We start from the raw sequence: 25,289 nt of genomic DNA, 5'->3' as shown, positions 1-25,289 counted from the left end.
TTACTCCTAATTTTAAGCCTGTCCTTGGGTGAATTTCTGGTCAACTTGGTGTTCTCTTGAGATTTAATAGGCATACCTTCTATTCTGTCTTTCTAAAGACAGTAAGAACACTGAAGTGATGGACCATTTGATAAAAGGCTATAAAGCACTACTCTGAAAATAATTTCTTAGTAGGTCTCCATACGCTTGGTAGTAACTGTTTTTTATATTTGCTTGTGAGACTGTATTGTGAAGCCAAGTTAAAAATCTTGCCAGACAAGATGGTGCATATACTACATATACTACCCTTTTTTTGCCATGGCTTGTTCTTCTGTTGAGAGAAATTATTCTCGCTTCTCTCTGTTGAGTAATTAAGTTTTCAAATTCACTAAATTGCCTTAGGACAAGGTGCTTCATAGTGCATTGTAATTACTACTATAATTCTACTGTATACCTAGTTTAACATGCTTTCAGGTGCATTTGAGGGTGTGATGAAACAAATGGAAGTATAAGAACTACTAATAAGAACTCCTGGCTCACTGGTGAGGTTCCAGATGCCATTGTGACACCCATTCACAAAAAGGGTAGAAAGGAGGATCCTAGTAATTACAGACCAGTCAGGCTGACCTCAGTACCAGGTAAGATAATGGAGCAATTTATATTAAGTGCCATTATGCAGCACTTACAGGGTGGCCAGGGTATCAGACCCAGCCAGCATGGGTTTAGGAGGGGAAGGTCGTGTTTGACCAATGTGGTCTCTTTTTGTGACCAGGTGACCTGCCTGGTGGATGCAGGACAGGCTGTGGATGTTCTCTGTTTGGACTTCAGCAGGGCCTTTGGCACTGTCTCCCACAGCACACTCCTGGAAAAGCTGGCAGCCCACGGCTTGGACAGGAGCACTCTGTGCTGGGTGCAGAACTGGCTGGGTGGCCGGGCCCAGAGGGTGGAGGGGAACGGTGCCACATCCAGCTGGGGCCAGTCAGCAGTGGTGTCCTCAGGGGTCTGTGCTGGGCCAGCTCTGTTCAGTATCTTCATTGACATGGATGAAGGGATTGAGTCCTTGATTAATAAGTTTGCAGATGACCCCTAGTTGGGGACATGTGTTGATCTGTTGGAGGGTAGAAGGGCTCTGCAGAAAGACGTGCAATGGTTGGATGAATGGGCAGAATGCAGTGGGATGGAGTTTAATAAATCCAGTTTAATAAATCCAGTTTAATAAATCCAAGTGCTGAGTCCTGCATTTTGGCCACACTAACCCCCTGCAGTGTTACAGGCTGGGGACGGTGTGGCTGGAAAGGGACCCGAGGGCACTGGTGACAGCCGACTGGACATGAGCCAGCAGTGTGCCCTGGAGGCCAAGAAGGCCAAAGGCATCCTGGCCTGTGTCAGGAACAGTGTGGCCAGCAGGAGCAGGGAGGTCATTCTCCCCTGTACTCAGCACTGGTGAGGCCACACCTCGAGTGCTGTGTCCAGTTCTGGGCCCTCAGTTTGGGAAGGACCTTGAGACGCTTGAGCGCATCCAGAGGAGGCAACGAGGCTGGAGAGGGGCTGGGAACACAAACCCTGTGAGGAACAGCTGAGGGAGCTGGGGGTGTCCAGCCTGGAGAACAGGAGACTCAGAGGTGCCCTTATCACTCTCTACAACTTCCTGAAAGGTGGCTGCAGTCAGGGGGGTTGGTCTCTTTCTCCAGGGAACAACTGACAGAACCAGAGGTCACACTCTCAAGTCAAGGGAAATACAGGTTGGATATTAGGGAAAAGTTTTTCACAGAGAGGGTGACAAAATATTGGATTGGCCCGCCTGGGGAGGCGGTGGAGTCACCACTCCTGGATGTGTTCAAAAAAAAACTGGATATGTCACTTGCCATGGTTTAGTTGAGGTGTTAGGACATGGGTTGGACTTGATGATCTTGAGGGTCTCTTCCAACCTATTGATTTTGTGATTCTATAATACTTTTTGGTCTCTTCAGTGGCATTACATTTATAATGTATCATTGCTTGTGCACATTCAGAATAAAACTACCTCATTGGATAGATAATGAAATAATGTAAGTTTTCTGGATTTTTTAAAATTATCTTATTTTTCATGTGTGTGAAACAGAGTTCTTTGTCGCACCCATTGCGCTCTCAGCAGAAGTCACTTTCATGTCTTTGAGAATATGTTTGATTTTTCTGTAATGCCATCTCAAGAAGATGTCATAATAATAGTGTTGCACTACTAGCATATTCAAGGGAATGCTTAACTATGTCAACAGAAAAAAAAAGGTGGTAGATGCCATTTTCCAAAGGTAACCATGGGCCTATTTTTATTGCGGTATTACAAAATAAGATTTATTTACCAGCAGTGAGGGATGCCCCTCACTTTTCTTCTCTTGCTGTAGCTGCTTTATAGCTTTATAGCTAGCTTCCTATAGAGTTTCCTGAGCAAAACCTTCTGTTTCAGATCAGTATGTTAATTTCATAATATTGGTGTGTAGTCCTGAGCTGTCTCTTTTATGTCTTGGGGAGCTGACTAGATCTTTTTCAAGGTATTTTACCTAATTCAGCAGCCACAGCTCTTGATTGTGGAATAGGTGCTGGCTCTTTTTAAGTTAGATCCTGAACTCTCTGCTGATACATGCCAACACTGGACAGTGTAGTTCTGGCACATCCCAACAGGACCTCAAGGACAGTGTACCATGAGGTCTGTATGCATGTCTGTACACTGACCAAGTGTGCCAAGCTCCCTTCTTGCTAGGAGATCAAGACTGTAGAAGCAAGAGACAAAATAATAACAGAAGGGAAACCTGTGATCATAGGCAGTATTTAGTGAGATTGTGATGCTGCCCAGAGCAGCCTGTCATTCGTTGACAGTCTCCCAGGAAAACTCTTAAGACAGTAACAGGCTTCATCACTAGCTGTCGCTGCAGCTCACTGTTCTATAACTGTTGGCATGACAACCATATTTCCTTAAAAAAAAATCTGGAAGGAGGAGTTTGCTTCCTGATCTACAAAGCATTTATATTCTGGACGTATTTCATGCTTTAGCAGATTCTGTCCCTGCACCACTTTTACAGAACTACAAAATACTTTGCTGGTTCCCGTGGCATACTGTTTTTGAGAGGGGTCATCTACTAAGAATTTGATTGCCTGAGACAGGCTTCAAGAAGCAGAGGATTTATTTGAGTTGGTAAAAGACCCTCAAGACTCTTGCATCTGGTTTCAGCTTCTCATGCAGTTTAATTGCTGGCTAGGTGACATAAATAAAGTCGTAGTCTCTAGTTGTCCTTGTTAATTTGAAATAGCTTTATATGCTGATCAGGGAAGCATACCTGATGACAAAATTAACAGCATCTCATTTATGTCAGGCAGACATGTAAAAGTTATGCTTGTTTTGCTAATCTAAAAATTGTAAGTGAAATTCATGCATTTGGTTTGTAATTAGTCAGTCTTACTTAAAGAAAAACAATGCTGGCTTTCACTCATACAGAATATCTGATGATACTGTTTAACATGGACATAAATTTTGTTTATGTTTACTAAAGTTACATGGTATAATAAACTGCCTAGCAGGAAAAATTTTTGGTGCGTTTTTAACTGTTTCCTTACCAACTGGAACTTTAAATTTTTGATTTTACACACTTTATAATAGTCTGTTAACAGGTTTGATAGCAGATAGTAAATTTGGGTTGATTTGTTGGTATAACTTGGTATAAATTACTAGAAGTTTTCAAGTAGGTTTGTGTTTTCTTAGACAGCTTCAGTTCTATATATATAACTTCAGAATCAATACTAGGAAGGTATTTTAAGACATATTTTTGTAAACTGGGGTAGTGGAATTTGATTTTACAGTAGTGTTGTGCTGATGGTTAGGGTCAGAGACAGATACCAACTTAAGGGATAGTGTAGTGTTCTATAATGCAAAACTGCAAAGAATCACAAAAGGATAAGAGAAGCAATGCATCTAATCATAACTACAAAAATTGCTTATAGTGATTAAGAAAGGTTACAGTTACCCTTCTTTATCCTTCATCCAGATCTACATATCAGCCCAGGGAAGGTGTCAGAGTGAAGGACTGGAAAACCATGTCCAGCAGCTGGGAAATCCTGTGGTGCATCCCCCTTGCAGGAGATTAGGCTTCTGACTTTGCTGTGAGAGTTCCCCAGGTTTTATAATAAGTAAGCTACCATTACTTCTAATACAGAACCATCAGGTTTTATCCTCCTGTTGGGTTTCTCCCAAAGCCTGGCCAAGGCTCAAGGAGGAGCCAGGGGAGTTGTCTTTGATCCTTCGCCCACAAACAAGGCCAGATGTGGTCTTGTCCTGTTTCTAAATACAGAAAGGTAAATATGTGTTTCACCAGTGAGCAGGTACATATATCATATTGCTAATAATGCTTCACCGATTAATGGATACACGTGACTTTTGGTTGAAGAGTTCGTCTAGAGGTCAGCTTTGGCACAGGGCCTGTTGTTTAGGCCTTCCTACATTAAGTACTGAAATACCTGTGTGTAGAATTAGTATTGCAGTCTGTAGTGATTTTAGTCAGTATTGGAGGCTGAAATTCATAGACAGAGGGGAAAAAAAAATTTTTACCCAGTGGATATTTTATTTGAGTAATTTATGTGCATAATACCCCTGCACCCCTGATTTTCTCTCTTTGTTTCTACTCTGTAATATTACTGGTTGCAGTTGCAGTTTTCTGAGTTGCTGCTAAACCTGTTTCACAATCAAGTGAGTATTTGCGCAGAAGAAATATGAAGAAAATTGCATTTTGATCTAAACCGTGCTCTGTAGTATTGAATTGCAGATGCAATTGAATTTGTTAAGCTGTACGGGAAGAAAAAGTCACATGTAAATGACTGTTACTGGAAGATGAAAAAGTTCATCATCCTAGGGTGTTGTCTATTTTATGACCAGTGATCACCAGAATGCTCCAGGTACTGTTTTCCAATATTCAGTGTGAATATTAGATAAGTTTTATGCATGTGGAAGCTGCTTTTTGAAAGGTTATAAAATTGCATATGACTTCAAGGCCTCATTGAACCATTTTTGTATTTGGTATACTTACTATCTATCTTTCATGTCCTTTCCATTAAATTCAATTCAGAATCTACTTAAGAAAAGGAAAAAAGGGTACTTTCACATTGTAGTGAAATTAAAACTAGTGAAGCAGAAAGGGTATTTTCTTGTTTTTTTATGGATGAGAGGGAATTAAATGCATCTACCTGATAGCTTTGGTTCACTATTTTGGCAGGATATCTTTGTTAGTTTCTAAGGGAAAGAGCCTGATCACGCTGTGTGACTTTATCAGAAATTCTCTTGTCTTTTCTCAGAATGTGGAATCAGGGTCAAGAGTATTAATTTTGGAAACTAAAAAAGTACTTTGAAATGCTTCTTAAATGCTTCTTCTTCAAAGATATTCTCCATAAAGAAATTTTATTGTTTGATTTTGTTTTTTTATAAAGTCTTTCAAGTCAGGAAATCTGAACAGCTGTTTATGAGGAGTACCTACCAGTAAAACAGCATCATATTTTCATAGGATTCTTTTTATTTCAGTCTGATTTTGACTATACAATGTTACATGTAAAGTACCATAACACATATTAACATGCCTTGAAGTGGAACTGTACATCTGTTCTCCTCTAGATAACCTTAAATAGTAATGCCAAATACATACTTACTTTAAAAAAATGTGGGGAGTACTGTTAGCATTAGAATAAAATAAACTTAATTTTCTTTGAAATAGCTGTATCCTCTGACATACCAAGTTGATATAGCCTGGAAGTTGAGAGTTAAAAATCTGGGTTTCATGTTTTGTTAAATTATTACTGTTTCAAGTGCAAAATTTTTCAGAAGAAGAATTAGTCCCTGTGGTTAAGATGCCAGAAATACTCCTTACATGGAAGTTCAAAATTCTGATCAACTGCCTGAAGGAGATTGAGGGGAGACCTCATTGCAGTTATAACTTAGTTGTGAAGGGAAGAGGAAGGAGAGACACAGGTCTCTTCTCTGTGGTGACCAGTGGCAAGACCTGAGGGAATGACCTGAAGTTATGTCAGGGGAGGTTTAGATTGGGTATTATGAAAAGGTTCTTCATGCAGAAGGTGTTTACATACTAGAAGAGACTCCCCAGGGAAGTGGTTACCAAGCCTGATAGAGCTCAAGCAGCATTTGCACAATGCTCTCAGGCATGTGGTGTGATTCTTCTGGTTCTCCTGTGCAGGGCCAGGAGTTGAAGTCTTCCAACTCAGGATATTCTATGACTCTAAAACTGAAATAAAACCAGCTATTAAGTCATTCACAAAACCCACGTGAACCAAAGTCTGCATTTGAAGTCTAAAGGATTGTTGTTGCTGGGGGCATATATGACAATGGAACAAGAAGCGGCAAACATTTTAATATTTGGGTCTACTGTATTGTTATGTTCTCTGACATGACTTGAAAGTAACAATGGTGGGGGTGGTATGGTAGCTAACCTTCTGTCACATATCAGTTTTTTAATTTTAATTTTTAAAAAGACATTACATTTTCATATATTGATTTGCATTTGTGACACAGGTAATTACCCATACCTTCAAAGTGTATATTTTGGCCGAAGTATTTATTCACTCTGTGAAAAGGGAGCCATTTAATATTTTGCCTTGTCATCAGAGGAAAATTGTGAGACCGTTATTGTAAAAGGCTGTCTTCTGAAGGTAGACCTGAGCAGGTGATGGAAGGCTGTATGCTGATGTTTTTTATGCAGTATGCATATAGGCAAAATAATTCTTCTGATAGGTTGGTGTATGTATGCAGAGCTCTGCTTCTTCTATAGAAACTACTTCTGTAGCAACTTAAATGATAGCAATTTGTCTTCTCTTGTAAGTAAACAAGTATGGAAGTACTAACTTAACAGATATGGAAGAACACAGGTTTCAGTCTGAATTTCTCAAAAACTATTCAGCCAATGCTTAGGCATGTCGTGACTGTCAGCTTCCTGAGTCATCGTGAAGCACCCTGCTTGATGAGTACAGTACTTACTTATTTTAGTGGTAAAACTTTAACCTTAAAAAAAACCCTACAAAAACTTGTGAGTAACCACAACCATGTAATATTGTCCCATACTATGAAATTTGCATGTTTAGCAAGTTACAGATCATAGCTCCATGGCTATTCATCATGTGTTCTTTTCAGAGGCATCTGACATTTTTAGCTGGGTTTCAAATGCAGAACCAAGGACTTTGTTGTTGCTTACAGCCTTTCTTTAGTTTTTTGTATATGTACTATACTATACTATACTATACTATACTATACTATACTATACTATACTATACTATACTATACATCATTTTGTTGAGAAACTTCATGTACTCTTAAGTCACTGGCTTTTCAAGAAGTTTTTGTATTGCTTGTAGGTAATAGTTTGTGCTCATCAGACTGTGATTTGCAATGCAACTTATCCCAGAAGAACAAAATAGCCTTCTAGACAGATACTGGTCATACTAGATTTTTACTTCTAGGTTGCAATATGCATATTAAAGGGTCAGGATCTACTGTGAGTCCTGGCATGGTCATATAACTGCACCTTCATAAGCATCCTGAGGACATGGAACTCACTGCATCAGTGCTCAAAGGTAGCATCACAACATACTGTTTTGATATAAAATACATAAAAGATACATACATTTTAGCTTTTTTTAGCAACTTTTCCAAGTTTTACTTAGTTTCATTCCATGCAGTCTTCCTCCAAATTCTTCTCAATTATTAAAAAACTATACTGGAATTGTCATAAAGGGACACCTCCTAGTATTTATTATTTAACTACAATCTATTTCTATAAATATTTTCCTCTTTTGGCACAGGAAGTGAGTATTCTAATCTCTTAAAGTATGTTTATGTCATATCATGCTATTTTAACACTGTGTGCTTCCCATTCTTAATTGCCTTGCAGTACTTATATTAATAATGATAGATGTTTAAACCAAATTTCCCATGTTATTGCAAAAATTCTTAAGCTGTTTTCTGTGAATAAGTAGATACAAGAGATCTGTGAACATCCATTGAAAAATAATTAGGCTATAATGGTTTCTGAAAGGTGTTACTTTTTTTTCCTCATGTATTTATTTTGTGCAAGATACTTTATCTGTTTTGTTTTGAGTTTATTTTCTCAATTTTGCTCCCATTTACTTATATTTACTTGCTCCCATTTACTGTTCCACATTTTAAACTTGGAATAAAAGATTATGTTTGAGAATATGTGAATATACTTAAATATAAGAAAGAAGAACATGTGAATGAAAATATTTGGTTGTTTGACTATTGGCAGTAGCTGAGTTTATTTCGACGTATGTAAAAATGCCAGTTCAAGCTTTGTACCATAGACTTCTCTTGTTACATCATTAAGAGCCATGGGTTTCAGGGCACAGAAAATTTATGCTCATCTTTAAATTAGAAGCCTTGTGTTAGTCTATTATTCTGTGAATCAAAAAGAGAGAAAACTTCTACTGTTTTTCTGAGCAGTTTAGAAGGCACCCCTGAATATCTGTTTATGTGAGAGGTAAATAGTTCACTTATTGTAACACTACTGATTTATCTCAAAATTAGTGATTTCATGCTGGAAATCTGCTCAGTATCCCTTTTTGTTTTAGTCCTCACCTGTTGTTTCCATAATGGAAGGAAAGGCATCCTGTTCTTCATAGGAAACACTCTAAGATACTGTGTCCTGCTGTTGAGTATGTCGCAGAACAAGAGAGTTTGTAATGGCTTCTTACTTTTGCCAGTGCTTAGAATTTTCAGTTTTATCTTTACCATAGAGCAGATGCCTGTTGCTGCAAATATTTGCAATGATCAGTGGAAGCAAATGTCCTGGAAAGTGCCAAGACTGCAGTTTCTTTGCAAAGAGCTGGTCTGATGAGGGTATAAACCCTGTCTTTATACCAGGTATTTTTCTGATTAATTAGTAGGGTCTTAGAAGATAAAGGAGACAATTTTTTTTGAATGAAGAAGGGCTAAACACCTGGACATTTTTTTCAAAAATAATTTTTAAAAATCCATTAATTCCCATTCTCAAATTGAATTTTAAAAATCTTTTTCATTAGGAGTAAAATCAAACAGAAGAAATCTTTAGTTGTTAGTATTATGAGCTGCAAACCTCATCCACACTGCTAGTCTGCCAGTAGACATTGTGAAGTAAAGGTTTCCTTCTTTTTCCACAACAAAAGGATGTCATGTTTATAAAAAGGTAAATGTCAAGGGAAAAAGACAAATTAACATTGCTTAAAATTACTCAGAAACCTGCAACAGTAACAGTATTTTGCGAAATGTGGGATACAACACAGCTGTAAATACTTGCTTCAGAACTTGGAAAAGAAGCCATCCTGAATAACTATTTATTTCTAAGTAGTCAGATATAAGTGTGTTTCTGATAGGTTTTGTATGCATGATCTTCCTTGTAAAGCAAACGACGTCTTAACCTTAGTAGGAGATGATAAATCCTTGTAATGCTGAATTCTTCTTTGTTCTTGAATGTGGTTATTATTGATGAGTATTTCCATAACTTCATTGCAGCATATTTCCTCCTCTTCTATGACATTTGTCTGTGAGCCTGAATGGAGTATAGGTGCTAAAAGCAATACTACTAAATTAAGCTTTGTTTATGAGTTCTGAACTAATTCATGAACTATTTTAGCAAATCGTTAAAGATTAAATTTAAAAATTACCTCAGAAGAACAACAGGGCAATAAATCCCTTCGGTAAAAGAGTAAAAGATTTATTTTAGACCAAAGAAGGAAGTAAGTTCTGGAAGCAAAACTCTCAGTAAAAACTAAGCTATTACAAGCTATTACTATTTTCTTTCTAAACTTTTGAGAGGCCAATAACATCTGTTCTCAGACAGAAACATGTTTAATGCTGACTAAATTCCAAGCTTATTATTTTAAAAGAATTTAGGAAAAAATGAGAAAAGATACCACCACCACCACCCCCTGCCACCCACCTTCTCCTGATGCCCATCAGAAAAGGTGATTTTCTCATGCAATTAACTTTCCTTGCCCCTTGTGTAGGGAAGATAATGTACTTTGTTAAGAAAAAGCGTAACTCTAGTACCAGTTATCTCACAATGCCTTTGTCAGTATAGAGTTCACTACATTCCTGTAATAGGCTTTCCTGCATCAGAATTCTTAATAAGACTGATAAAATTAAAAAAGGGGGAAACCTTCCCTATTTTCACTTCCTCACTGAGTAGCACCAGTCCCTAAATGCTCCAGAATCTTTTCTATGCAACAAGCACCTGTATCTCTGACATAGTGAGCAAAATAAAGGGGGATAAAATGAGACATCTCTGTCACGGCTTAGATTTTAGTTCAAGATGGACTGCTTGTAAATCCAAAGCTGGGAAACGTGCCTGCGGTATTTTCTTTACAGTCTTCCAGTGTCTTTTTAAGTTAGTTATATCTCACTCAGTCTCTCAATTTTACTTCCAATCATACTTCCAAAGATACCTGCAACTATTTCCAGAACCAGTCTGCTAACAATATTTAGTCTTTGAGTTATCAATTTGCTCTAAAGTTCTGTACTATATGAAGGCAATCTGAAATACTCGGATACCTTGTACTTGAGAGATTGTGAGATCCCTTTTGGAATATGTTTGTTTATCGTCTGGAAATTTTCCTGCCGAATATTTCACAACTCCATTATAAATTGTCCTCCAGTCATGAAGGAGAGAGTTTTTACCCCTGTGTTCATAAGTGGATTTATTACTGTAAGTGACAAGAATTCTTCAGCAGGTTATCTAGCTTTCTAAAATGACAGGAAGAAGGTTTGGGAAACACGAACAAAAAACCCCACCACAACAAAACAGTTCAGTGATAAAGAGTAAAAGGATGATATCAATATTTCTGGCATAGAGTTATTTTAGATTCCTCTCTCATCTTTCTGTTGCTCCTAGATGAGGTTGGCTTGGTCAAGAGGTTTTTGAAATTAAGTCTTTTTAGCAAGACATTTTGAAAAGAAGACAATTGTAGAAGACAATTGGCGGACCTTTAGATCTTCTCAGAGTATGGCTAAGTAAATGTAGACCACAGAATAGTGATGATTTTTGAGTAGTTTCACATTCAGGGTCTTGACACATTGAGTATGTATTTTCTCAGTGCTCTGATTTTTTGAATAAAGTATCTTTATAGTCAGCATGATACAGTTGTTTCTTTCTATAACCCAATTCCTTCCCTCTAACGGAGCACTTCCACTGCTCACTGAGTAGACAAGCAGTGGGGTCTTGGTATCATGAGTAGTTAATTGTGCTCTTCAATTTCTCTGTCCCCAAAGTTTTTGAAAATCTCATTGGTGCAAAATCAGCTTGAGAAGTTCCGTTTAACATCCCTGTTTGCCTTTTGGGAGAGGGACAAATGAGACTAATTACAGATTTTTTAAATTTCTTTTTAACAAGATTTCACTTTTGAACAGAAGAAAATTTTATGTACTTGTCAGTGGGTTTTGTCATAACTGAGAGAGAGTTTATCAGTGCTGGCTCTGCATGATGCTTTACTTCATAATTATCATATTAAAGGTGGAGCTTCTGCATTAAGGTATCTTATATCAAGATGAAATATTAGGATATTTGACCTGAAAAAATATTCTCACACCCAAAAGAAAACACTGATGATAAAAGATTTGATCCTATTAATATTTTAAGTCATTACCTTTTTTTTTTAATATTATGCTTTATTGTTTTGGTTGAGGCCATTTCTCTTTAAAGATAACTCATATTTTTGCATGGTTGTGTCAGAGCATTTTGTCATCAGTCTTTGAATCAGAATTTAGGAAAAACCTATAATTTACATTATTGTTCTCCTTAATGTCTAATTAAATATAGGCAGCTGGAGTTTCAGTGGAAATAATTGGGCAACTTTTAATAATTTTCAAATCCAAAACAGAAAACAGTCTATTTTCTCACACTTCTTAAAAAGATGCTAGTTTCAGTGATGTGACGACACAGACTCTTCCTTGGTGAACATATGACTGAAGAACTCATTTACCATATTTGATGGAATTTCAGCCTGTCTGAGAAGACTGTGTATTACAAGTTGGTATGTTTTTTCAATAACTGCATTTTGAGCTTTTAGAAAAAATAATACTTTGATGAAAGCAAGTTGAAACTGGATGTAATCACAAATTCTTTCCCTTTGACAGATTGTGGTCTGTATTCTGTTTTAGTTTAGTCTAAGAAAAACTAGACTGGTGGGTCTGTTGTGCAGTAATAGTCAACAAGGAGGTGAAATTGAATTAAAATAACTCTTCACCAACCTTTAAAATTATTTTCATGTATGTATTGATTGCACTGTTGATAGAATATCTTAAGCCCTTTAATCTAATTGCCAAGTGTTAAAATCATTTTTCCTCGCAGTCTTTATCTAGTATACCGACCTCTATGTTGTTGCATAGCAAGATACAATTATGATGTAAGGAAACTTGATGTACAGAGCTTAGAAACAATTCTGATGAGAAAATTAGAAGCAGTCCCAGATGTCAGGAATGTTATTTGTAAAAAAACAAGCAAGAGAACTGGATTTTGAAGAGATCTATTTAAGAATGTGAACTGCAGAGTGAAAAGTTTAAATCTTCATTGGTTGCCAGATTTAATCTGAGAACAAATGTAAAATAAAGAATGGAAGTATTTCAGACAGAGCAAGACAGAAAAAAAAAAACAAAAACAAAACAAACCAAAAAATAAAAACCATCACCAACAAAAAAAAAAGGCAAAACAGGAAAACTGTTTTTGGAATACCAATACAATATTCCAAGAAAGATCATGTTGAAGAGAGAAATTGGTAAGGCTAGGTGGATGTCATTTTAGGGTTTTTGGTGTTTATTGTCAGCTGTCCCTAGGTTTCTTTTCTTCCTTTCTTGTCTTCTAATGTCATAAATGTGAACTTCATTTTGCAAAGCATCATCTGCTGTTCATTACTGCACTAGTGACATGTTTTTTGGTTTTAAGTGCTTAACAGCCCTAAAGCACTAAACCTTAGTGCCTTTTGGCCAATAGTCACTAAAATGCCCTGTTAAGTTACTTGTTGTTCCCAAAAAAGCTCATTCTTTTGGAGATTTTGTGTGATGGGGTTAGTATTTATGTTCAGGGATTTGGTAAGATGGTGTGGGCTTTTTCTGTTCACCTATGTTTAAGTGCTTTCTCTTGAAATACTGAGTTTAATTACCATGCTAGGGTATTTCTTTACATGTTAGTTAGAATAACTATCTTTCAACTTTGCAAGTTGGAGAGGCACAGAGCATTGATGTTGAGAGATGCAGCAAGTTTTCTGAATGTTCATCTCATTAAGGTAAAATTGGAGAGGGACACAGAAAGAGTTTGCACGTCCTGTACTCATATTCTGTTTCATCTGAACAGCTTCAAGCAGACTTAATATATGGCTCTGTGCCACTTCTGCTCTGTGTCCAGTTTTTAGACTGTATGTAGTACTGATAGCTTTCACTATGTCTCAATTTTCTAGTTACCTAGTTATCTCCAGTCAAAGGAAAAATAATTATGTGCTGCAGTGTTTCACCATCTAAATGAGACAGGCCTTAGACACCAAAGCTGATTTTATGTGAGCACCTCCATTAATTCACTCTGCGACCACACTTGACTTACCTGATTCCTGTAAAATTATTTTAAAACATATTAGTTGTATAAGGCCTACGCAGTTATTGACTTGCAGAACACAGTCGTGAAACAAAACTGAGCTGTTAGTACTAAATCCTTATTTGCATCTGTAATTCTGATATGAAAAGGTGTTGAGTCACAGTGCTGTATTATCACCAACAGAAGAATACATATGTAGTATCCTGTCTTTCAAATGGAGAAAATAAACAGTTTGCATTTTATCCTTACTTTTTTCTGTTTGGAGCTCAGGTATCAATGTTGTAACGATGTTCCCTAACAATGCTTCTACCTCAAAACAGCTCTTCTTTAGAAAAGATGAAAATCTAATTGCAAGCAGCAATAGGGAGTCACAGTGTCTCAGAAGTAACTTCTGCTTGCCTCCTGAAAAATATATATTTGCTCTTGGGAGGTGGAAGCTTCTTTTTGGAAGAAGACAGTTTGATTTCTTTAATCCATAAGTGTGCTCTTGCCTCTTTAGAAACGAAATTGGTTTGTGTACATGGACTAAGTTACAGCAATATACGTCAGAAAGGCAGGAACATTTTGTCAGTACAGAACTTAACGCAGGGTCCTCATATTTCACTGGTGTATTTGCCTTTCATGAGATGCCTGACAACTTACAAAATTTGACATTAAATTTTTACAGCTGTCTGTGATATGAGGTGTACAGACTTCTTTTGGTACTGTTCTGTCCAGTTTCCTTAATGGAAGGAAAGTGTTAAATTTTTATTCGTGTACTATTTTCCTTGCCTCCCTTGCTGTTCAATGCCTCACTAATCCAGAGGCATTTGAACATGGAAGATGTCTGTCTTATTTTGCACTCTCACACAGCCCATCATCTGTCACGAACTGGAGATTTCTGCCTGAGATTTGTATCATAATCGTACTGGCAAAGGTTTGGAAGGGCATTCTCTTCGGTGTGGCACTTAGGGCCTGGAATAGTAAGCTTTTTTAACAAAGAACTCAGTCAGATGAATTTGCTTAATAAATATGTTGCTGCTGATACCCACATGCTTGGATCATATGTGTAGATACATGCACAGAGCATTAACCGATCTGCTGATAATTGATTCATATGATACAGTTTTAAGACAAAATAAAGCATGTAGGTTTAGTTTTAAATGTCATTGTTTATGTACAAAATACAAATTTGTCTCTTGAGAACAAATGTTAAGAGATGTAATAGCAACATTTCTGTACTGCTTATATTGTCAAAATGATTTTCGAGTGGGGTCACTAAGACCTTAAAGCTGTCTGAGTTTACATTGATACATGGAAGTTTTGAAAACTTAATATAGTAATTAATTGATTTATTACTGGCTAAATAGAAAGTTTAATGTTTGATGATAGATTTGTAATTTGCTAAGACTTCCTTTGCTATCTGCTAGCTACTGATTTTAAGAGTGCAAGAGTATATGTTAGTTTACTTGGGTTTTCTTTTTATCATTTGTCTTTACTAAATTGCTATATGTAATATTTTTAAAAATCCCAGCTTTTATCTTTTCTTTTTGCTAATATTTATTTCCCAAAATACTGCCTACTCTAACCAAAAATTTTATGCAGAATTCTAAGTGAGATGTTATAAATTCTGTGATGACAAAACCACTGTGATTGTCTTTTTGGTGGTAGAAAATCTGTTTAGCAAGCAAAAATATAAATATGTTGTAGTTAAGTGAAGTTTTCTGAAGGACAGAAAAATGTTAACAGAAAAAGTTAACAAAGTTAACAGAATGATTACTTGGTTGGTTTTATTTTTTTTTTATTTATTTTAAATCAGAATAGGTTATTGTATCAGTTTCAGTAACCAAAACTTGATCTGTTCTCTGTAGGGCAGTAGGAATACATTTTCTGTAATGAAAGAATCTTTAAAATGTATGCAAGCAATTTCAGTTTTAAAATCATACATGAAATTGTCTAATTGTTCTATTATTATTAAAGTAATAACAAGAATCAGCTAAAAATCTAATTTGAATGCTTAGAGTCATAAGGGGAGAAATATGATAAGTAGTTGTCAATATTAAAACCAGCTGAAGGAGGAAGGCTTCAGGCCTTGTAGTAGGTAGAATGAAACAGCAGATTTCAGTATCCACAATCCTTTCAGTATTAAATTTTCAGTAAAATAAAATTACTTGTATATGAAAACATAGCCTTTCCCCAGCTCTCTTTTTTTTCCTGATCAGCTGATGAAGAGACTAGCAGCTCGCTGCTTTGCTGGCTTGTTAATTTTATCCCCACTAACTGTGATTTCCGATAGCCGGCCTGCTGATAGTGGTAAGGTAAATATCCTTTTTCATTGCTGTCTTGAAGATTCAGTAGAACTACATCACAGGCATGTGTAGGTGTGTAACACATCAAAAGTCGGTGTTCTCCATATTTCAGTGTACAACTGAGTGCTTGAGGAGAGCAATGACATTAACTGTTGACAGCCTTGCATGCTGTATTTATTGTTAGCTTTTCTAGCTTCCAAGATATGCAGAGAAATTTCCTTTTCTTAATCTTCATTAGCCTCAGTGGTTTATAGCGCGTGTCCTGCTTTAGCCAGATGAATATTAATGAATTTGTGTGCAGATTTTTTTTTCCCCTTCTTCTTTCTTCCTAACTCATCAGATCTCGAGCCTCCTTCATAGTGAATATCTGAATGCTAGAAGCGTGATGTAAATTGTCTTTTGATTATTAAGGCCTAGTTTCCGGCTGTCTCACAGGATTCTGCTTTTGTGCTTGCCTGTGGATTTGCACATCGGAGGATGCATAGGAAACAGATTTCAAAATCCCACTGTTTTTTTAAACATGCCAGCTTATTTTGTGTTGTGCATCAGGTTTTGTTCACAAAACGTTTTTGAAGAGACATTGTGCACAATTGAGAAAAATTATGTCTAGGCTGTAATCACTTTTTTATATTGATTGTTATGCTCACATGATCATAAATATTAGCCATGTTTGGTGCTGTGGAGAAATGAAGGTAATTGCCTTAGGATTAGAGCTCTTTCAGCTATGAGAAAGGATTGATTAGCATTTGCATGTACTCAAGGCAATATTGAGAAGCAAAAGCGACAAATATCAACATTAGTTATGTTCTGAGAAAGCTTTAATTAGAGAGCTGTAGTTTTAAGATTTTTTTTCTTTTATTTTATTTGTTATTTTTAATTTCAGTTGTCTTATGACCTGGTGTTTTTATTTCTTTTGTTTGCTTTCTCAAATCACAAAAAGTTCAGCTTCTTGCTTTATGATGTGGATCTGATAATGTGTGTGAACAGGTTCCCTCTATTCCTAGTTTGGTTTTTGTAGCAGTTTTTTTCCCTCCGTGTAGAGCTGCTGGGTCTGGTTAAAAGCATACATCCAGGTAACTGAAACAGTTGAAATTAGTGTTAATTGCCTGTGACTATGAGTATGGTTTAGTTTGTGGGATGGGTTTTATGTATCCCATGTTATAAGTCCTGTTTACAGCAAACCACTATACTGGCAGTGCTTCTTCCTACCTCATGGTTCCTATTCCTGAAGAAAATTATACATTTTGAGATGATTTTAACACTTAGGTGATTTAAAAGTTGCTTTGAAGGCTTAGAAGAGGAGTTGTTACTACATAAAGTATCTCTCTTTTGTGCATATGCGCAAAGAACTGCATGTGAACTGGCTTTGGGAGCTGAGCACAATTTAGATTGTCCTGTTTGAAAACAAGTGGTATCAAAGTCTGTTTTGCATGGAACTGTGTAACCCAGAAGTGACACTGGTGTGAGAAAATGAATGCTTTCTGTACATTTACTGAGACAGTACCCCCGGTCAGTATGTGTGAAATGTGATTTGGTGCAGAATTCAAGGTTCAGATAAAAGAACATGTTTAGATTATAGTGGGATCCTTAGGAAAAGTTAATGTTTGGTGTCTCTTTGATTGCTAATAGGTCAGTTTCTTGTATTCTTGTTTGTAAATAAACAGAGCATTTAGAGTCAAATTATCTGCATTCTATGGAATTGCAGAGGGTTTTTATTGTTGTTTTTAAATATAGTTTGTTATTTCCCTTTGCAATATCTCTTTTGTTTAAAAATCATACTTTTTGAATCCATGGTTGTCAGGCAATTGAAGACGGCAATTTGGAGGAAATGGAAGAGGAAGTCCGGCTTAAGAAGCGAAAGAGACGAAGAAACGTGGATAAGGACTCTGGGAAGGAGGATGGAGAGAAAGCAAAGAAAAGAAGAGGCAGACCTCCTGCAGAGAAGTTGTCGCCCAACCCGCCCAAACTGACAAAACAAATGAATGCCATCATTGATACTGTGATAAACTACAAGGACAGGTGAGCTTGGAGACAGTCTATCTCTATTATATGTGCTCTCTCCCTCCCTGCTGACACCATTCTCTGCCTTTTATAGCAACTTCGTATTTTTCAGTCTTTAGAGAGACATGTTGACACTGTTTTCTGAAGAGTAATTCCTCTTAGGGCCTGGTCCTGAAAGTCTCAGGCTTTGTAGAGTTTTTTTTTAAGACCCATCTGATAGAAGGTTGTCGAAACACAATTTTAAAAAGTAAGAAAAAAGTAAGTGTAGAGCTTCTGCTTAGGAATGAAATAATTCTGCTCAAGGTGTGTACTTAAGAACATTCAGCTTGAGCAGGGTTTTCCTTCAATTTAGTGAGCATGTGTTGAAATAAATCTTTTCAAAGACATGGCTACAGATTTATTAATTAAAGTTTACATGGATCTTACAATGAAAGACTGAAAGACTGCCCAAAATGTGTAGGGCTCATATCACGAGCATTAGAGCTGCCAAAAGAAAAAATACAGAAATACTGAAACATCAGAGATGGGAGCCTCTTTGTCAAGAAATCCCCATTTTCAGCATAAAAATATGCAAAATAGTTGCACTTCAGGGAACAACACTTTTTCTAAACTGAAATGTCATTTGAAGACTTCTCTTTTGCAGATTTTAAAACTGCAAATCACCTATGCTTCATGAGCAAGAAATTAAGAATTATTTCATAATGTCTTTGAATCAGACTTGATTGCAAAACTTGCATTTAAACTCAGTTTGTATCTGCCAGAAATCAGTAAAGCCTTCTTGTGTGCTTATGCCTTCTTTGCTGTGCATTGAATTACGTAGATCATATAGCACCTCTTACAAACTAAGTTAATACTAAATGCATTGAGAGAAAATCAAGAAGTATTTGCATTAGGTGACCTGCATCTAGATGTAGCAATGTAATTTTTGCCTGTAAACAACTTTCAGTTGCTTACTTCAAATGGCAACTTCACTCTGCCCTTTTTTGCAGCTACTGTTCTAGGTCTGCATCTGTTCTAGCTCAAGGGTAGTTTGGGTGGTACTTGGTGAAGCACACACTGCTGTGATCTCTGAGGTTTTTTGGACATAACTGTTAAAAATTAACCATTCTGTGATCTGTGGGCTCTTTAGGGAGTACATCAAAAAGTATCTTATTGTATTGCAGCAGCATTCATATCAACATACATGATGAGCAAGAAGCTGACTACAGTCTCAATGTATTTGGTTTGCTGTGACTCTCAGTTAACAGAACAGCTGAGAAGGGAGAAGTGTTTAAGTTTAGGTGTTTCAGTTAGGACTGGAAGGAGGCATCTCTGAATTTTGGACCCTTGGCCTTGAACCTTCTTTTGAAGCACCAAGCACTTCTGATCAGGATATCTACTTCTCACTTTTGAAAGAGCAAGTAAAGTTGCTTCCAGTAGCCTTCAGTAGGGAATAGCTACTGATAGTAACTGATGGCTTCTGGGGAGGTTATAGATTTTTACCTGATGTTTGTGCCCCCAGGAAGTTCCTATCTGATTTAAGTCAAAAAAAGTTAACAGCTGAGCTATTGTATAGTGACAAGGCATACTGTTTCCTCTCCCTGGAGCCCACATTTATCCAAGACAAAATTACTTCCAATTGAAAAAGTGTATGGACCTCTATTCTGTTAGGAATTAAAAATACATCTTAAACTGAGCTCTTCAGTGTTGTAAGTTATAAGGAGGAGTTCCAAGTTTCTGCAGTCTAATTTTCTTGTGAGAGAACATCAAACCACCTAATACTATGAAAAAATAGTATTACAAATTTAGACATCAGGGAACTTTAAATACCTTAAAATATTTGGCGTTAACTTGCTCTAGAGTTCAGTTAATATTTTCAGGATTTGCAGCTGTAGAATTAAGTGTGTTTTAGGCATTGGAACCCTTCAATTTTGTTGGGGGTTCAGTGTTGGTTCAGCTCTGGGCTTTTGTGAGTGTGAAGGCAATTGGGGCAAGTATAGAGGGACAGGTTAATTGGAAGAAAAGTAGGCCATGAGTTTCATCTGGGGAAAAAAATTGGGTTTCATGTATTTAGTATTTGAATGTTTGAAATCATCGTTGTCTTTAGCTTAAATCAGTGCTAAAAGATGTTCATCTTTTCTTTACGATAAGTCCAGAGGGCTCATCTGAGCCATGGAGAATTGATTGTGTGCCAAAAGGTGATCAGGTGATACACATTCAAAATCTTACTGACTTAGGGCTGAGTTACTTTGTAAAAGCCAATTCTACAATCTTTAGTAAATTTGTGCAGAATAAAGTCCAGCACAAAAAAAAAGTGAAAAGAATACATTACTAAGCTATTAAGTCTCTCCATGCTTTATCTCATGTTTTCCCTTGCTTTTGAGAAGAGTTGCTTTTAAATACAGAACCATATTTCTGTTCTTATTAAAGCCTTAAAAAAAAAAAAAAGGTAAGATCCATGGTTCTAACAAAAATCTGAAATTCTAGTTGGCTGCTTTTTTGTGGTGACACTGTCTAATGTTGATGCAGGGAAGGATTCTTCAAGTGCTTTCATAACTGTCTAGAACTTGACTTTAGTCGTAAATGACTGGGGAAAAGTACCACCCTTCCTCCCTTACTTAAAAAGCATCCAAAAAAATTGTCTCTGTCAAGGAAAGCTAAAGATTTCAGTAATACAAACAATGAGCTTTAGTAAATAGTAAATGCACAGTCAAACTTAAATATGAAGATCAAAACTAGTTTAAACAGACATATTAGCAATATTTTAGGTAAATTTTTAGTGTGAATAAATGCAGCATATGATTCTCAAAAAAAGGAATGCAGAGGTCATTATCCCAGAACCTGTAAACCTCGGATAAAGAACTCAATGCAAGAAAGTGGAAGTCAGTATTGAGGTCAATTTGCTCTTCCTCCATGTCCTCAATACAATTTTGACCATTTAGTTTCTATTTTTCTATTTCATGCAGTACAGTTTAGCAGTCCTCCAATATCCCATTGTGAATCACAATGTGTTGTTGATTTTAATGAAACATTCCACTGGCAATAAGTTTAATAGTTCTTTGAGAGCGATTTACAAGTAAAAGCTGGTTTTCTTTGGGTATTTCTAGAGAGCTAGATACACACTGAAGGAGAAAAAACTGCGGTGAGATTTTGATTTGACTGACGGCCAGCATTCGTTTCCTGAAATTATGGTGTCTAGGATGTGTCCCATATAATAAGGAAAATAGTTTAAAAAGGAGAAAAAGGACAAAGATGGAGGACACTGAGAATGTTGAGCTTGCACTGCTTCAGTGCCTTTGGTGTGAGAGTTGTTGAAGTCTTTGACGAGTTGGCAGTACTTGATTTATGCAGTCTCTTTTGCATTGGATTTCAATATGGAGTGATGTGCTTCAAGATTTCCTTCATGTTGACAGGTTTTATTTTATCTTCATATTTATCTTTGTTAAACTGGAAACAGATAGCTAATACCTCAGTCTGAGGAACTGTGGGGTACATGCTCCAAATGATTATTATAATGCTCCAATAGAAATTACTATTGAAGTCACTGCCACCTTTTTAAACTGTACCTGTGATCTCATTACTCAGCTTTCGGTATCAAACCATAAAGCATGTAGTGGTACTGCAGATTCAGATCCTTTTTTATTCTTCTACACTGCTTTGCCACAATAGTCAAAGCTGAATTAATGTCGTTTTCATCTATACTCATTTAAAATAGAGAATAGATCTGTAATGAAGCAAAAGTAGGAAAGAAAAAAGGTCAGAATCCTCTGACTTCTAGTTATCTGATCTAGTGAAAGATGTCTCTGCTCACTCACAGCAGAGAAGTTCAACTAGTTTATCTTCAAAGGTCTTTTCTCACCCAGATTATGATTCTACAATTTTGCTAAAGCATTTTTAGGGTACCATAGGAACATTACAAGCTAGTATGAAAGAAAGATACATGAGTAAGCTCATTAATCTGAGTGAAAATAAGTAAAAATACCTAGCTGAAGGCACTGTTAAAAAAGGCACTTATAAACTGAAAAGGAGGTCTTGGAGAATTGGTGTTGGCCTAGATCACAATATATTTATGATATGTATTAAAAATGAGGAATGTCCTGAGCAGAAGTAAAACATCATAGTGGTGTGTTAATCACAGCAGACTGCACACAGTTATGTCTGGAGTAAAAGAAATGGCATGAAGTACACTATCTCAGAGTGCATTATATGGTACTCAAATAAGTACCAAAAAATAAGAAATTCATAAACATTTCTTCTGATTCAAGCACCAGTTCAGGTGGAACTGACAGGAGAAGAATTACCTGAGAAATTATTGGTCAAAGCCAACTATGATCCATCAATATTGTCCAGACATAAGAAAACAGGAGCCTTATTGTGGCACTATTGCATATGTGGACATGGAAATACTCATTATGGGTGTATGTCATTATATGTGATACTGTTAAAGCTTCTATATGGTATGTGCATGCTTTTCCATTCAAGAAAGATTCGTTTACACCAAGAAAAGTTAATTACTTCAGTGATAGGTAGCATGGAAGGACTTAAAAAGAGGATGCAGCTTGGTTTGTTTATCCAGTCTTGAGAGGGGAAGATGGTTGCTCTCACTTTCCCACACTTGGGAAAGAAGGAAAGCATAAATATAGAAAGTGTAGAAATATGTAAAAGTACAAGATGGCGGTCACAAGGTTATATGACTGGAAGCATTTATTAATTCATACAAGTTGTTAATTAAGAGTTCTGTAATCTTTCCATATGGAATGGTGGGATAGAAATAATTAAATAGATTTGGCCTTTGTTCCTTGATTTAAAAAAGTTCTATATGATTATGTACAGTAACAGGACCCTAGATTCAGGGACTTGGAAACATGTTTCCAGTTACACATTGATCCTGATTTGCCCAAGTAAAGCTTCACCTTGCAGACTCCATTTGCAAACCATATTAATCTGAGATTTTGTTGCAATTACTTCTTAAACTACGATTTAAGTGCCGTTATACCCTTGTACCTTATTCTAGCCTTGCAGTGTAAAACATCTGTTTAGAAGAGAGCAAGTTGCACTGCATCAGTCCAACATTATTGTCACATGTTTTTACAGTTCCCATGCTTTTAATTTGTCTTTCTCACCCTCCAAAATTGGGAATGTCCATAGAAATTAATATAATGGAATCATATGTTATGTATGTTATGTTTTCACACCACAAAATCATAGAACCACAGAATGGATCAGTTTGGGTGGGACTACAGCAGGTCATCTGGTCCAGCCTCCCTGCTCAGACAGGGTCATCCCAAGGCACATGACACAGGGTTGCTCCAGACATTTCTTGAATGTCTCCACTGAGAGAAACTCCACAGTCTCTGGGCCATCTGTTTCAGTGCATGGTCACCCACACAGTAAAGCAGTTCTTCCTCATATTAAGGTGAAACTTTTCTGTGCATTGTTATCTACATGTTCCCTCTCATCCTATTGCCTGGCACCACCAAATCAGTTTGGCATACAAAAAACAGTTTGTATGTCTACTTAAAATGCTGTAACCTTTTGAAAGAAGGGAGGGTTTTACTGCTGATAGTTTTTCTTTCATAATAAGGAAATTTTATGCTTCATTTGAGCCCCAGCTGCTGATCTGCATCATAACATGCAGACTTAGTCTCCTAAACTATATTTTTTCTCTTGTGGTAGTTTTCCTCTTTATGGTTTATTTCAGAGGAAGACAAGCTGTAAGTGTAGCTTTCTTTTAATGATTAAATAAATAAAAGTAAAGTAGAGAAAATAAATTACACTTCATCCTGGCAGGTTTTAGGGAAATGCTTGTCCCTCTGTAATTGGCACTAGTGAGGCCACTCCTAAAATCCTGTGTTTTGGGCCCCTCACTTTTAGAAGAAGACTGAAGTGACGGAGTGTGTCCAGAGAAGGGCAACAAAGCTGGTGAAGAGTCTGGAGCACAAGTCCTGTGAGGAGCAGCTGAGGAAGTTTTAGCCTGGAGAAAAGGAGGCCTAGGGAACATGTCACTGCTTTCTTTCTATGGCTGCTGCCTGAGACAGGTTCAGCCTCTTCTACATGGTGGCAAGTAACAGAACAAGAGGAAATGGCCTCAAATTGCCCTAGGGGAGATTTCAACTGGATATTGGGAGAAACTTCATTGAAAGAGTGCTCAGTCATTTTACCCAGCTGCCCAGGGAAGTGGTAGAATCACTATCCTCAAGGTGTTGAGAAGGTGTGAGGATGTGGCACTTAGTGGTAGACTGGGTGCTTGCTTAATGGTTGGACGGGAGGATATTCCACGTCTTCTCCAACAGAAGTAACTCTATGATTCTGTCATTAATATCTTGCAGTCTTTCAACTTCCTTACAAACGCACTGTTTTCTTCTGCCTTGCATCAGAATTTAATGTTTCCTGGCTACCAGTTTGATGCTACCACTACTTTGCATTAATTTTGCATAAATATCAACGGCTGAATTCAAGGGTCCCAGGATGCTGATTGCTCTGTTCCTTACAATGATTTCATTTGTCCCCTACCTGCCATCTGATCTATTCATAGATTAAAAGTAAGGACTTGCGTGGTGTAGCAATTAACTTCACAAAATCTTCTCCTGGTATCACATAGCTGTTGACCACATTCAAATAAGGATAGAAAAAAATTGAAGGGGTGGAGTTTTTGGTTCTGTTTGTGAGCGCTCTGACTGGGGCAAGCATGCAAGACTTTTCATTCTTGAAACTGAGGAAATTGAATTGAAATTGAATTTCATTATCTGTTAAAAGTTTGAAATTTACTAGAAATACGAGAACATATTGCAGTTTCAGCTTTATAGTTATCTCTCCTTTTAATGCCAAAGGAGAAAGAGTGTTGGTAGTAGTATACTTCTAACAGGCCTGTGGCAGCTTGTTTCTGGCCAAATACTGCCAGGGAAAACAAATATAAAAAAGAGCCTCATACAAATGGGTTCCTGCATTTCATTTCACCAAAGATGATACTGACTAAAAGGGTGGAATTATATGCTTGTATGCATCTTGTAAGCCATTTGACAGAAATGAGAGACAATTAAAAACATTGCACACAAATATTTTTCTAGGCAAAAAACATTTTCTAAATAAGCAGCATTTCTTTATGCTGTTTTAACTTGTGCAGTATGCAGGTGTTTTTAATGTGAGCACACATGGGACTAGCATGTTGAGCTGATGCAGTAGCAATGAACTGTCACAGTTCTTTCACAGTCAGATCTTTTAATTTATTCTGGTCCTTCTTTTCTGCACGTAGCCTGCTAGTTGCTAGGCAACCATAAGTGATTTTTTTTTTTTACTGCACATGATTTTTATGTGGTAGTTGTTGTGGTTATTATTTTCTAATTACATAAGTGAGCAAAAGGATTAAAGTCAGAGTTGCATTAATAATTACTGATTTTCACCTACTGTATCCACAACACAGCGATTTGAGATTGTCAGAAAAGATCCC

The 25,289-nt window shown here is 36.8% G+C and overlaps 1 protein-coding gene across 9 annotated transcripts in view; it reads left to right on the top strand.

Moving 5' to 3' along the window:
• Positions 1–25,289, top strand: part of SMARCA2 (SWI/SNF related, matrix associated, actin dependent regulator of chromatin, subfamily a, member 2) — a 117,946-nt gene that overhangs the window by 81,344 nt on the left and 11,313 nt on the right. For 8 of the 9 annotated variants that reach the window (XM_058043490.1, XM_058043495.1, XM_058043489.1 and 5 more), the window contains one exon: positions 17,664–17,881. In XM_058043490.1, the coding sequence (XP_057899473.1) occupies positions 17,664–17,881 (218 nt within the window). Of the gene's footprint in view, positions 1–15,764; positions 15,872–17,663; positions 17,882–25,289 lie in introns of those variants that run through there. The other variant, XM_058043497.1, reaches the window with a different exon arrangement.

The sequence above is a fragment of the Melospiza georgiana genome, chromosome Z (assembly GCF_028018845.1).
Source record: "Melospiza georgiana isolate bMelGeo1 chromosome Z, bMelGeo1.pri, whole genome shotgun sequence".
Taxonomy (NCBI): Eukaryota; Metazoa; Chordata; class Aves; order Passeriformes; family Passerellidae; genus Melospiza; species Melospiza georgiana.
The sequence above is the reverse complement of the archived record's forward strand: the minus strand, read 5'-3'. Positions and strand labels throughout refer to the sequence as shown.